Raw genomic sequence first — 15141 nt, 5'->3', positions numbered from 1 at the left:
ACGTGCAATTGATGTCACTGTGTGCGTGCGAACAAGTCGTGCACTTGAATGAAGCTTTCGCTACCTTCTCAAGCAGGGCGTGTATGTATACGCGAATACGCGCGCTGGGCGGACGCTGCCCAGGGCTGATGTGTAGTATATGCATATGTATGAATATATACATACATCCAAGAGTTTTATATCCATATGTATTTCATTGCATTTGCATTTCCTTTTAATGAGTCTTTAAAAATACTTTCGGGTTTCCAAATTATCGCGTTTAATGAAATCACCTGAATTTTGAACAGTTTTGAAATTTCCTAATACATTTATATGAAATCACTTGCTGGAGGCCAAGAAAATAATTTAAATTTAATTTTTTTTTTCAAAAGTTGAAGAATTTCTTCTGACTCAGTATCAAATTTCGAGTTCTTTAAAGTAATTTTATCCTTTGTGACACTCTCAAATGCGTTGTGTACTTTTAAGTAAAATATTATTACGCTTATGCATAGAATTTCAAGAAAACGGAAGAAAATAGTTTTTTTTTTAGCATTCAAGTAAAACTAAAAAGAAGAACTGAATGTAAAGAAACTCATATTTTAGCTAAGATCATTAACTAAACAAATATAAAAAAAAAAAATCCAAGTGTTTACGTAAATGGGCAAGTAAATTTGTTTTACATACATACTTACATTAGGGGTATTCTCTGAGCCTTACAAAGCTCTTGCACGGTTTGCAAAGCTGTCCCATATGAAAATCGGTTTTTACCGCGCAACTTGTGCACCGCGCAAGGGCTTTGCAAGTCTCAGAGAATGCCCCTATTGAGTTTTAAGCAAAAAACAATTTCCTCATTACCGACTTAGTTTTCCAGATGTTCGTTCCAACAGATTATAAACACAAAAAAAAAAATTGTGCATCTTTTTCTTCCATTCATAATTGTAAGTAGTTTTTTTTTTTTGTAAAGCCAACTAATTATAAATATTTTTGTGTTTATTACGAACTAAATACATAACTATTGTTTAGTATTTGCCAATCTACTTTATTTTTCTTATTTTAGTTAGTCGTAATTATAATAAATTTCCAATGTATGCTGTGTGAAGTGGTGAATAAATTTGGCATGTGTGCGTCATGCCTACAAACATACACAATTTAAGATTAAAATATATAAAGATCTAATAAATTAGCAATAAAATGCAATTGACTTAAAAAATAATACAAACAAATAAATACACAAATTGTCGAAAAAATTATTGCGTTTTATTTCAACACAAGTACAGAAAAAGTTATCAATCCAAAGTTCGCGTATTTTTTCCCCTAAATTAGCTATGTAGCTACTTGAAGCTTTCACTAAATTATACTAGATAAAATTTAAGGGGCTAAAAAAGCTGCAAATTCTAAATTCCAATTAATTTGAAAAAAGTAGAAAAAAATGACCGGGTTTTATTTTACCACAAATCAATTGCTAGTTATTTGTGTCACTCTGTGTAGCAATTTCCGCATACCGACGCGTCGGATGTACATACTCTATGGCGTATACATTTAGGCGTAGTCCATTTCCGCCGCAAAATTTCTGTCGTCCTACTCCTGCTTTATGGGTGCCTGGTGCATTGAGCTGGGTCGCTTGCAAAGCTAAAAATGCAAAAATGTTTTTAACTGAGGGTGGCTGCACTCAAATTGTTTATATGTGCCTCCAATCGAGTTTCAGCAATGTTTATTAATCATTTAAATGTGAGCTGCAAAAAGATACGCTATAGAACCAAATCCAAATCCAAATCCGAACCAATTTTAACGAATGTTAAATGATTTGTGCACGCCTAAAAATGTTGCTACAATGTTGCTGGATTCAAATGTTTCGCTACAACGTTGCTGGATGCAAGTGTTTCGGTACAATGTTGCTGGATTCAAATGTTTCGCAGCAATGTTGATAGATGCAAATGTTTCGCTACAATATTTCTGGATACAAATGCTTCGCTGTAATGTTGCTGGATACAAATGTTTCGCTACAATGTTACTTTATACATGTTTCGCTACAATGTTGCTGGATGCAAATGTTTCGCTACAATGTTGCTGGATACAAATGTTTCGCTACAATATTTAGCTACAATGTTACTGGATACATGTTTCGCTACAATGTTGCTGAATGCAAATGTTTCGCTGCAATGTTGCTCTTTGCAAATGTTCCGCGGCAATGTTGCTGGATACAAATGTTTCGCTACAATGTTGCTGGATACATGTTTCGCTACAATGTTGCTGAATGCAAATGTTTCGCTACAATGTTGCTGGATACAAATGTTTCGCTACAATATTTCTGGGTACAAATGCTTTGCTGCAATGTTGCTCTGTGCAAATGTTTCGCGGCAATGTTGCTGGATACAAATGTTTCGCTACAATGTTGCTGAATACAAATGTTTAGCTACAATGTTGGTGGATACCAATGTTTCGCTACGATGTTGCTGGACACAAATGTTTCGCTACAATGTTGCTGGATACAAATATTTCGCTACAATGTTGATAGATACAACTGTTTAGCTGCAATGTTGGAGAACACAAATGTTTAGCTACAATGTAGCTGAATACAAATGTTAGCGACAATGTTGCTCGATACAAATATTTGGCTACAATGTTGCTGGATAGAAATGTTTGGCTACAATGGTACTGGATACATGTTTCTCTATAACGTTGCTGGATGCAAATATTTCGCTACAAAGTTGCTGACCGCAACAATTTTAGAACAAAAACACCAAAAACTTCATACTTAATTCTTAAACTTACCAACGCATATTGCTACAAAAATATGTTCAAAATGAAACGAAAGCATATATATTTAAATATTTATTATTAGTTCAGTTAAAAAAAAAGCTTTAAAACAATGGAAAATACATAGATGTAAACACGATGTGGTACGTATCCCGACTACCACCAAAAAAAAAAAAAAAACTACACATTACACATTAGGCCTCTCTGGCGGCGGCCGCTGCCAGTTTCTTCTCCTTCAAAAGCGCATAACACTCCGGTACATGTGTGTAAAAGTCACACGACTTCGTTTCGACATTGAAAGCCAAATACTTGCCACAGTTGTACAAACGAGGATGACCATTAACGCAGACGAAGTATTTCTTACACGTTTTTGGGTGACGGAAATAGCGTAGTTCCCCATCGGGGTTTACATCCACTTCTTTATCTTCCCCATCGACAGTATCTGTGGGTGGGCAAGTAAAACCAAGGAAGCCTTCTGCATCACATTCCGCAACTTGATCAGGCCAGTCGCACTGATAGGATTCAACATTGAAAGCCAAGCCTTCGGGACATTTGGTGACTGTAGCCACGCCGTGAGCACAATTTCTATAGACACCGCAATTTTTTGGATCACCTGACGAGTAAAAACCGAATTGGCGTGGACAATCAGCGGTGCCATTGGCTGGTTGCAAACGCGTGCGTTGCTTGCATGTTGTGAAGGGCAAATATGTGCATTCGCCAGTTGTTTTGGTACGTTGATTGAAGAGTAGACCATCGGGACAAAGCTTCTCTTCGCCAACATCTTCTCTGCATTCGAGATAGCCGTCACACTGCTCATCATCTGCGAAGCGACCATCCGGTTCGGGACAACTGCGGAGAGCGCAATGGGCTATTTGTTCAAAATGAAATTAAGCAAAACGAAGAAAAATATGAAAAGGGATTTCGAAAGTAAATAACAAGTTATCTAACTATTTGAATATCAAATTTTTTTTAAATAAACATACGAGCGTAATACAAACCCAGAACATTGGAGGTACTAATAAATTTACTTCCAACTGGAAATACGGAAGTTTTGACATACAACCACCAAACAAAAAAATAATCCTATGTTCGATGTTTTCCTTATCGATGTTAAGAAACTTTTAAAAATTTTGCAAAGCTTTCGATCCTTTTTCAAGTCGATTTTATTGTCAAGAATATACATACATACATACAAAAAGGCCAAAATAAATCTTCTTGTTTTTCACTGTGGACTAGAGCATTACAACAAACAAAAAAAAAACAATTTTAAAGTACAAATTGAATTAATATTTTCTAAAATCTTCGCTTTGCAGCTGCCGCCGTCTTCTGCGCTGATAGACGCGCATTCTTGATATCCTGTCCTCGCTGTTTGATGTCAGGACTGCAATTCGGCACATTATCAATGTCATCACAGCTTTTCGTTTCCTGATTGAAGGCACTAGCTTCATCACAAGCAATACGACGTGGACGACCCTCTATACAGATAAAGTACACCTGACAATTATCGCTGGATGGATAGAAATCATACTCCTGTTCGGGTTCACCAATGAATTGCCCTTTGGGCGATGGTTTTGGTGGTGGACACTTAAAGCCGAGGAAAGCTTCGGCATCACAATCGGGCACTTGATCGGGCCAATCACATTTATAAGTGTCCTTGTTCCATGCCAAACCATCGGGACAGTCCAAAACGAAGCCACGTCCGGAGGCACAATTCTTGAATTTACCACAATTGCGAGAGTCACCCATGCCATAGTAACCGAACTGGTGTGGACATTCATCGGTGGCTTGAGCGGGTTGTGTACGTGCTTGTGGACACTCTACTTCGATGGGGTAGCCACAAGGATAGCCGGAAGAATTGGGATTGTACAGTAGACCGTCGGGGCAGAGTTTCTCCTCAGCGACACCATTCTTACATTCGATATAGGCATCACAGGAGCTAGAGCTGGGCTGGGTACCGTTGGGTTGTTGGCATTGGGCGTTAGCTGCAATTGGAAAGAGAGAAAAAAGCATAAAACGGTGTTCATTAATATAATTTTATTAAAGTTGCTTACCTAGACAGAGTGAAGTATGAGTGGAGTAGAATGATGATTTTTTTTTTATATAATGTTTTTGTTTTTAACACACCAAAATTTAAAGCGATGAATGATGAACTAAATATGTAAACGAAGTTGTTTTAAATGGCATTCTAAAAGTGAGTACATATGTACATAAAAACATACATGTATTTAAACATACAAAAGTTAAACTTAATATTAGTCACATATGTAAATATATAAATACGATAACTGCGATAAACTAGAATGCTTTATGATTCATTATAATATACTCGGATTCCACGGATTCAAGCGAAATGTAAAAAATGGGAATTCACTCTTCACTTAAGAATTACTCTTAAGCTTAATCTATAACAAGAGCAGGAGCATTTAATTTTCTTCTTTTTGTTATAAATTTTACATTTCGAAGTACACAAGAAGATTTTGAAGCTCGATAATTAAGTCCACAACAACTATAATTAATAGGGTGATAGACTCGGTTTTTCCAACCCGGTTTCCAACGGTTTTCTTTGGCTATCTATAGGCAGGGTTTTTTTAACTTGATTTTTCGAATATCGAATATACCGGATTTTTTTTTTTATAGAATAAACCGGCTTTTTCACTTCATACAAAACTTGACTTCTCAATGAAAACTTTGAGTTTTTGGAAGTTTTCAAGCCTTTTTTCAGTTTAAGGGAAACCACTAAATAGCTCTAAACTTATGTTATAGTTTATTTTTTGTTGAACAATACATCATATTTAATTCCAATAAATGAATGCTTGGCGCATAAACGTTTTCCACGTGTTTGACCCAGCATTTCCTCCAATTCGAGCTCTGATTCTTGTAGTTGTGTCACAAATGGAGATCTCCACTCTTAGACTCCACCTCCAAAAAAGTTTTTTCTTTATGGCAGAAGTACACTTACGAGGTTTGCCATCGTCTGCCGAGCGCTATTTGAAAAAAAAAAAAAACTTTTTTATGTTGTTGCGATCAGCAATTGAATAATGGGCCTTCCGAGTGGGTGGAGGTAGACCTAAACACTTAGCTATGGCGGCAAGAGCTTTTGATCTAAAAAAAAAACTTTGAACTTATTTTGCTTTGCTCTTTTCTATATAAAAGCTATCTTTATTGCTAAAAGCTTTACTGTAATTTTTGGTCATGGTTTCATTCATAAATAAGCATTTCACTGTAAGAAAATATGATGTAGAGGGACAGCGGTGGCGCATTCAGCAATACCGCTACTTTGTTCTTAGCGAATTTGACAGAAATAGCTGCTCGTGTGATGTCATCACTAGTTTTTGCTAATAAACCTTTTGCAGAAACAATTTTATAAGAATTCGCGTCACTAATTTCAACAAGCTTAGTGTTGTTTTGTTCCTCTTTATTTCGCTCTTTCTGGGTGTAATATTTAATTTTTATTCAATCTCCAAAGTAGAGGAACACACCTACGATTTTCCTACAAATGGGGCCGCCGCTATTTTTTCTCTCCTTCATCTCCCCTATTCGTTGCGATCATGACGTCATTACTCGCAGGAATGCGCAATCTTGTATTACTAGTGAACCCGCATGGCGTCATAACGCCAATATTTAATTAAATTTTTTAAACAGGTGAAACCCTATTCAAAAACATATAAAAATATTCCTTATGATTAATATAAACCATTTCTCAGTGATGAGAGGTTTTCATTTTATCAAATTTCAAATCTCCCTGTAACTTCAAAAGATAAAACCTGTGGACATATATGTAGAATCCCAGTTCTTTAATTTGAACTCACATTTTGGAAATTCGAAATAACGGCGCAGATGTGATGACCTTCAAAAAAAAATAGTTGCAACTCTAATTAAAAATATTATCAGCCTATAGCTTTCTTTAAACTCTTTCGTTTGACGCTAATATTTCGATAATTCATCTATGTACTATCTTTCGTATAAGTAAAACAAATTCGACTTTTCAAACAGGTGGCAACCTCTTTAAAGGTATTTTCAAACTAAAATCTTTCGCCTGGCATTGTTATACATATTTCAATTAACTGATGAATTAAGTTGAATTTAATTTTTTAAGTACAAAGGCAACTCTCGTAAATACAGTTTAGAAATAAACTATTTTCAAACCCATTTCGATTGAACCCATCCTTTGACAATCTATTTAACTTATTAAATAATTTGAGCTTAATTTTTTCAACAAAAAAAAAAAAAAAATTCAATTGAAAGATTTCTTATCACTCGTTCTTTTGATAACCATATTTTAAAATTTCATGTAACTTATGTATAATTAAACGAAATACCACTTTCAAAACAGGCGGCAACCCTCTTAAAAATTATTTTCGAACTAAAATTTTCTTAAATATTTTTCGTCTGACATTGTTATAAATATTTCAACTGATGAATTAGGTGGAAATTCATTTTTTTAACACATGGCAACCCTCCTAAGTATTGTTCTTATATAAAGGATTTTAAACCCATTTCCACTGATAACCATTGGTTAGTAATTCATTTAACTTAATAAAAAATTTTAGTTTAGCCCTTTAAACAGGGCAGCCCTCAAACACATCAAAAATGTTCTAAATTGTCAAACGAAGTATTTCTCGCTCTTTCATTTGACATCCCTAGTTAATAATTCATATAACTTGAATATAAAATAGTTCAATTAGACTTCTCAAATAGGCGGCAACCCTATTCAAAATATTTTCAAACTACTACCTTCGTAAACCTCTTTTGTATGACACCCATATTCCCATAAATTCCTTTAACTTAAATTGAATTACATTTTTTTAACATGTGGCAACCTTCCTATACGTAGTTAAGTTATAAAGTCTTTTCAAAACTATTTCGATTGATACCCATAATTAATAAGTGATTTAACTTTTTAATTAATTTGAGCTTAATTTCTTAACAGGTGGCAACTTTTTTCGAAAAAGTAAAACCTTCTTGAACATCCACACCCTAAGTCCTTTAATTTGGTACCTCACTTTTGAAAATCAAACGGACGGTGCGGATCTGAGGGCATTGATTAGTAACTTGAGTTTAATTATTTAACAGGTGGCAACTCTTTTCGAAAAAATAAAACCTTATTGCACATCTACAGGCCAAGCGCCTTAATTTGACACCCCAATTTTTAAAATCGAGCGAACGGTGCAGATGTTTTAGGCTGCACAAAAAATGCTTTCGCGTATTATATATAATAGATATCATTCTTTGTAAGAGAATTAAGTAAAATAAAACCGGGTTTCTTAATTGGAAAATTGGAAACCGGTTTCTTAAATTGTAATTTTTCGAATAACTCGAAAACCGGGTTTGGGTAAAAGGCAAATAATCGAAACCCCTAATAATTACATAAAAAAAAATAACGCTGAATTTCCACTAGTCATTCAATGATAGACTTTTTAATGACAATGTCGGGCATTAAACAAAACTCGTGCCATTACAATTGTAAAAATAGCCATCGTGTCTGCTTCCACACGGCCTTTTTAAATGACCTACATTTTTTGTAATTTTAATGCCTAAGGAAATGATTAAAGGACCTAAAAAATACGACTATAAACACAACTTTTTTGCCGTTAGATTTGTACCCACGTTCTCGCGGCTCTCTTGATCCGCAATTGTCTGTCAGGGTACAATTTTGATCAAGTCAACAGCTGAGTTAATCTGAATCAACGTTGCCATCTGTCAATGCTATAAGGCGTATTGTGAACTCCCAAAAATATTAAAATGCAGAAAGCTAACGAAAATTGTTATTTTTTTTTTTGCCTATCATAATGCATATTTGACCCACATTTTTATAAAACGTTACTTATAAAATATCAAACTATGGGCTCAAAAAGCCGGAATACACGTTAGCCTAATTGTCGTTACTACTTTGTTTGCTTAAAATGCGTATATGCATTAGAAATACATACATACATATCATTGTGCTTACTTTCATACTTATTTTAATGATGCGGCACATTTAACATACATAATGCACTTTGCCACTAGGTTCATGAACAAATACATATAAACACACAAATGCTGGTGTTATACAAGAGTTGTATTAGATGTCACTGTCACCATCTGTATCATCACTGCATTGAAAAAAATAATAATAATTAACAGCGCTGCTAAATGCGTTGGATCCACTTTAATAGCAATGAAAACGTGTCGTTATTTTTGATGATGATTTAATTGCATTTTGGAGTGCAGAAAGTGTCAACTGTATTATAATTTAAATTTGAATACTTTGTAGTATGTTTTAGCTTCAGAGAAGACTTCATTTTATTAGCACTTAAAATAATTGCACTTATTAATAACTGTATAACCTAAGAAACTCGTAGTCAAATCGAAGAATCTAATCTTTGCATGGCAACAGAAGCAAGTGAAAATTTTTCATTTAAATTATGTGAATAAAATCGAAAAAAAAAATGTTCTTAGTAGAACGATTATAAAAATTGTTTAAATAAAAAACTGGTATTTTGTTATAATACAGACTTCCAGTAAAAAAAAGCTGCATTCCTTGAAGAAACATTAGCATAGAAAGAAAAAAAATAAACAAAATAAATAGCTAACAAAAAGCTTATATAAGTATGTAAGCACATATATACCAATCAAAAGATCTGCATCATCATACTTTGAAAAATTGAAAGCAAAAGTATTTAAGACCAAACAAGTTTGGTCATCATTGTCATCACAGATACCTGTGTGTATGTATATACTACTTATGTACATATATATGTATGTAAGGCTATTGTATATTTGTGCAATGTGAAATAAATCGCAAACCGCTGCTAAGCAATAAAATTGATCTGAAAAGGTAAATAAGCTGCGGATGTGCAGCGAATAAAGGTGAACAAGCCAATGCAGAAGAGATGCTCAGAGCGTTGATGCTTAAGCGTGGCTGGATTATGTAAGCTGCATTAAAATTGTTAAAGGTGGCGCACTGTGGTACACAGAAAAATTATGTTCAAAATACATATTTTTCTACGTATTTGGCCGAACTTCTCCTCAGGTTGCGGTACAAAAAAAAATTAAATGTTATAAAAATAAATCACCAAAATTTAGTATTTCTTAATTTCTATAAGAATTTTAGGTGCATTTTTTTGGCAAGCCTATAATTGTTTTCAAATAGGTGAAAAAGGGAATGTTAGTTAAATGATCCTCATACTGATTTGGCTGATTACATATTGCATCTGTTACTTTTTCATTTGGTATACCTTTAGAACCCACTGCTTTTTGTTTAGAGTATTTTGGCGTAACGGTTTTCAGAATTCCACTGCAGAACACAGAACACTAGATCTACCGAGTGGTAGTGCGCACCTATAACCACACGGCACGACTTTGCAGTTGGTGCCCTCCTTGATGTTGAAGAGGCTTTTAATAAAATGTTACCCGGGGCGATAGCAAAAGCCCTGACCGTTTCGAAGCTCGGCCGAAATGAATCCTTCTCTATACATCCCTTCAAGGGGTGAATGGGAGAATGGCAGCCTTTGGAAAATAGGTTCAATAAACATCTTCGCGGATGGATCAAAGCTGGACGGCAGAGTTGCAGGAGGTGTTTTCTATCAGGAACTCTAAATAAATCTTAACTTCATGATGCCGGATTTTTGCAGCGTCTTTCACTCAGAGGTGGCTGCTGTTAAAAAGGCAGAGAGGACTGGCTTCGTACCAGTATATTATCAATTAGAAGAGTAAGTGTCTACTCCGATAGGTTAGGTAAGGTTATGCGGGCGGTTCTGAGAACCCCCATTGCGATGCCCAGGGGGTTTTCCCATGCATGCCTGATCTTGCACTTAATCGCCTCGGAATACCTTAAAATCCAGTTGATTTTGGTTACATCACTCAGCATCGCAGGGCTGACAAATTGTCTTGGCAGGGTACTCCTTTGGCCATCTACCTGTACAGGGAAGGCATATGAGTTGCTGTGACCACTTTGGGACTTCTGCTGGGCAAATATTCGTCTTAAAGTCGCCTCAACCAGCGCTGGGAAAAACTCCACATATAAAAGTCTTATTGATCGGTGGTTGCTGGCGAACAAAGGAGATTCCTACAACCCTTCTGACCGGAAACTGTCGTGTAGGAAGCCATATGGTGCGGTGGTTGTTTGGAGGAAGAGTTGGAATCTCAGCACAATGGTTTAAATATGTCGGCTCGTAACTGTCTAAGTGGACATCAGCTGTCTGTGGAACTCTATTTTGAGCACACAGCGCTTACTTCTCACAGATTTAGGTAATCAGTTGCCGCTCTTAGAAACTACAATGTGCTAACACAATGGACAACTTAATAAGTGTTTAATCGAGTCACTCGCGGGGCTGTCACCCTAAATAAATAGCCTAACCATACTGATTCTAGATATCGTCATGACAAACGAGAGAATAGTCAGTAATTTTTACTTTTTATTTTATAGACACGATAAAACAATACAAAATTATTCCTGATCAGAGTTTTCTGAGGAAGTTTCGTAAGTTATCGGGATAACTTAGAACTAATAGAAATAATTATGGATAATTTTTTGTTGTATTTGCTATAAGACTTTAAGTGCAGTTTTCTCAATTACGTTTTAAAATTCATCTGCGTTTCGAACCAATTTTTTCAGAGCAAAATTTGTATTTAAAGGGCATACAAATTTTAAAACCTACTTGAGAAAACGGCCCTAAGTGCATTGCAATGTTAATAACCAAATATATTTTATATCCCAAATTAAACTTAATCAATTTTGAAATTTAATTTTGACTCTATATTTTTATATCAAGCGACCAGAGTGCGATGCAACATCTCATAACACACAGCTACTGCACACGTTGACCTCGTACAAGAGACAACAGATAACCACAAATATACAGACGCGGCCGCACGCGGCAATTTAAAGAAAAAAAAAAAACAGCTACTGGCATTTTTGTCATCTTAATCCACGATTAAAATCAAGGGTAGCGTTGTGCTACTAAAAATTTAATGCCAAAATATTTTTGTTGTAATGGGCTCGATATACGATGCAAACATATTTACGTGCACATATGTATGTATGTAGTTAGTATCAATATGAGAATCAATATCTACTGCGGAGGTCAAATCAATGCAAACAAAAGACTTAAGTAACGAACTTGTTTGTAAAAAAAAATTTTAATGTTCATGGCAAACACCGTTTATATGTACATATATCTTCCCATCTATTAGTAACAGAAATTGCAATTTCCAATGTAATTAACAACTCGGAAATTGGTTATTTAGTAAATCGACTCAGAGATGCGCCAGTGAAGGTATAATTGTTAGAAAATAAAAGTGTTGTTGAGCTGCTTCATACGTACATAAGTATGTATCTCGCGCACAAGTAGCCGGTTGCGAAACGCCTAAGTGTTTAGGAACACTTGGGTGGTGTAATGTTTGCTGAATCGATCGCATACTTAGTATATTTGAATAGCACCTAAACTGCAAAAGTGGAACAACTTGATAAATGAAAATATTAAAAAGCAAAATGGTAGTTTTACTTATAAACACAATTTTTTTTTTTACTCTTTTCTATAAAGTGCGATACTTTTTCTTTCTTTGTACTTTGGTTTTAATGCCAACTTTTTTAGCTAATGCGCCAAATGTAAATACAGTTTTCAAGTGTTATGTTAAGTTTGAGGTTAGCGCATTTTACTATAATACTAAACCTACATTCATACATGCGTATTTACTTACACTTGTGGGTGCATATTGTATTACAAATGTTAATAGAACATTTCACAAGATGATAACTGCTGTCGCAGCTATTTGTTTGTGCGCGATCCGATTGAAAATGGAAATAAATTACAGCAAGCTGGAGGAAAAAAAAAACAAATTAACAGCGCTATTCGTTTTGTTTACGCGTACTTGAAATGCCATCAGAGCAATAAGCATACATAAGTTTAAAGCAACAATAACTTAGATAAAGATTCTCTCAATTGCTAACATATTGGGCAAAAAGTCTCAGGAAACTGTCACTACAAAGGAATTTTTAAATATTCTGATTGCTATTTTTCGTTTCGTTATTCAAGTACTAATATACTTGGATTGGCTATTTTTGCATATACGAATATACATACATACATATGTAAGCATGTACCCGCAATAAAAATAAACGGCCACCTGTTATTCCAGATATTTTACTTGTTTGCAATTGATATTCACTTCAGGTGCTGGCATTTCTTGCCGAACGGCAAAAATTTAAAGAAAATTACGAAATAGCACCCTAACAAAATTTGGCAATTAATGTCGCGAAGTTAAATATTTATAGCATTTTATTGAAGAGAAAAGAGTACATATGTACAGATTTTAGAATCAAGCAATTAAATTTATGTATAACGGTAGTTTCTTTAAGAAAGCACAGAAAGCAAATGATTGAGGAAAATAACAATTGGCTGTAGCCAAGTGGAACGACCGCTATAGCCGAGTGGTTAGAACTGGCAACTGGGGCTTGATCCCTTGTCCAAGAAACACCTAAAATTAGAAAATGGTTTGTCTAATAGCGGCAGGCTGTGACGAGTGTATTTATGCCTTGGAGAAGCTTCTCATTAAAGCAGTTGTATTTGTGTTATAACCAGGGCCGAAGAAAATAAGCAAGAACAAATCAATTTTAAGCGCTCATATGAGCACTAAAATATTTGTAAATATGTTCGCAAAAACAATAAATTTAAATACAGTTAAATGTTTTGTTTTTTATTCAATTTATTTCAAGAATTGAAAAATTACAATGGGCATTTAAGTGTTGCTTGATATTCTCTAATATTAGAGATGTGCGCTGGTCGTTATTTTTAATCTCTTCAATAACACCAATGGCTTTCCGTTGAGACGAACCATTGTTTTAAATGTTTGCATCCACGCAGAAATGCATTTGAAGTTACGGGTTAATAAAAACCAAATCTGTTTTTATGTTATTATTTGTTAACATCTCCTTAGTTCGACGAATAAAAAAAGAGCCCAAGAAATGATCAAGAAAATTTTATTGAGTCAAATTTCCTTAAGCAGTACGAAGTTCTTAAGAAAATTGCTACGCTTTCTACTATGGTTTGCTAAAGTTTTTTTTTTTTTTTTTAAGTACAAGGCACCCTTGTTCCCAACAGAAATATACGCCTGTTCCCTTATTTCGTAAGGAAAAAGTGAGATAGCAGGCTCTACAATATCATATGTCAAAACTCCTTGGACGCTACTATTTACCAAGGAATGAAACCGATTCAAAATAACGTTCCGGTTTGGGTTTCGGTTTTGCCAAGTGTTTCGGTTTCGGTTTTGGTTTCGTTCTTCAAAATTTATTTCGGTTTTGGTTTCGGTTTCGTTCCGGCTTCGGTTTTTCACAGAAATATATTATTTAAATCACAATGTCTTAAACGTTGAGGAAAGAAAATCGAAAATTACAGTTCACTGATAATATCAACACTAGGTTCTTTCCCTAACAATCCGGACCGGATTTGGTAATTAGAGAATAAGAGAAACATTTTCTTTCAAAAATGGAACAAAGTTCAGAAGTACGGAAACGCAAAAACCCACATTTCGTGCCCACAAGTCGAGTAACAGCTGATTCACGTTGTTCTTGTTTTTGTCACTTATACCATGTTCTGACCGACATCGGAAACATGTTTTCGTTGCTAAAACTGGTTTTCGACCTAAAACTTGTGTTTTCGTCCATATAAAATCTGTTAAACGAAAACCAGTTGAAAGTTAAAGGTTGTAAATGAAAAGAAAAAGAAGGAAAAATGTTTTGGTTGTCGGTCAGAACATGGTATTAAATTCAAACACTTGGAAATTGAATTTTGGTTTCACAAATTTGATTTTAAGTACATAGATTGAAAATACATCGACAGGCCATTCACTTTTCCTTAAAAGCACCAAGTAAATGCAGGTAACATGTAAACACAATACAGCTGATATGCACTTTGACACTTTATCCATTTTTACTCGGAGAAGATTTCGGGCTGTTTCGGGCAGGAAGATGAATACACTTACGATCGAATACGCTAGAATTTTCGCTCTCTATTACCCATTTTGTTGAGTACAGGCATGATTTCTGGGCTATTTTGGGCACACGCGGGATCTCGCATTGCGTACGGGAAAGAAACTACTTAAATATAATTAATCGGTTATCGATTCACAACAACAAAGTCATTAGTAGATTTTTGCGAAAAGTTACCTTGCCATACTTATTTACTACTTAACAAGAATTTTAGCAAAATGTTGCTGATTTTGGTTAAATAAATCATTTATTTCATAGAAATTTTTATTTATTATTTTTGTAAATTTCTGGAAACCGATTGAAACCTGTGATTGAAATGGTTTCGGTATCGTTCCTTTTCAGGTCAAGATAACGGTTACGGTTTCGGTTTCGGTTTTGAAAAACGAAACGGTTTTAAACGGTTACGGTTTCGGTTTGGGTTTGGGTTTCGGTTT

At 34.8% G+C, this 15141-nt stretch overlaps 1 protein-coding gene across 3 annotated transcripts in view; it reads right to left on the bottom strand.

The window, feature by feature from the left end:
- Positions 1-2798: 2798 nt before the first annotated feature.
- Positions 2799-15141, bottom strand: part of LOC118735737 (protein obstructor-E) — a 286283-nt gene continuing 273940 nt past the window's right edge. For 2 of the 3 annotated variants that reach the window (XM_036465673.1, XM_036465676.1), the window contains one exon: positions 2799-3604. In XM_036465673.1, coding sequence (XP_036321566.1) covers positions 2931-3604 — 674 coding nt within the window. In that variant the 3' untranslated portion in view covers positions 2799-2930. Of the gene's footprint in view, positions 3605-3641; positions 4719-15141 lie in introns of those variants that run through there. The other variant, XM_036465675.1, reaches the window with a different exon arrangement.

This window comes from Rhagoletis pomonella, unplaced genomic scaffold (assembly GCF_013731165.1).
Source record: "Rhagoletis pomonella isolate Grant_MI unplaced genomic scaffold, Rhpom_1.0 Rhpom_scaffold_00003, whole genome shotgun sequence".
Classification (NCBI taxonomy): domain Eukaryota; kingdom Metazoa; phylum Arthropoda; class Insecta; order Diptera; family Tephritidae; genus Rhagoletis; species Rhagoletis pomonella.
Note: the sequence above shows the minus strand (reverse complement) of the source record. Positions and strands in the feature narration are given on the sequence as shown.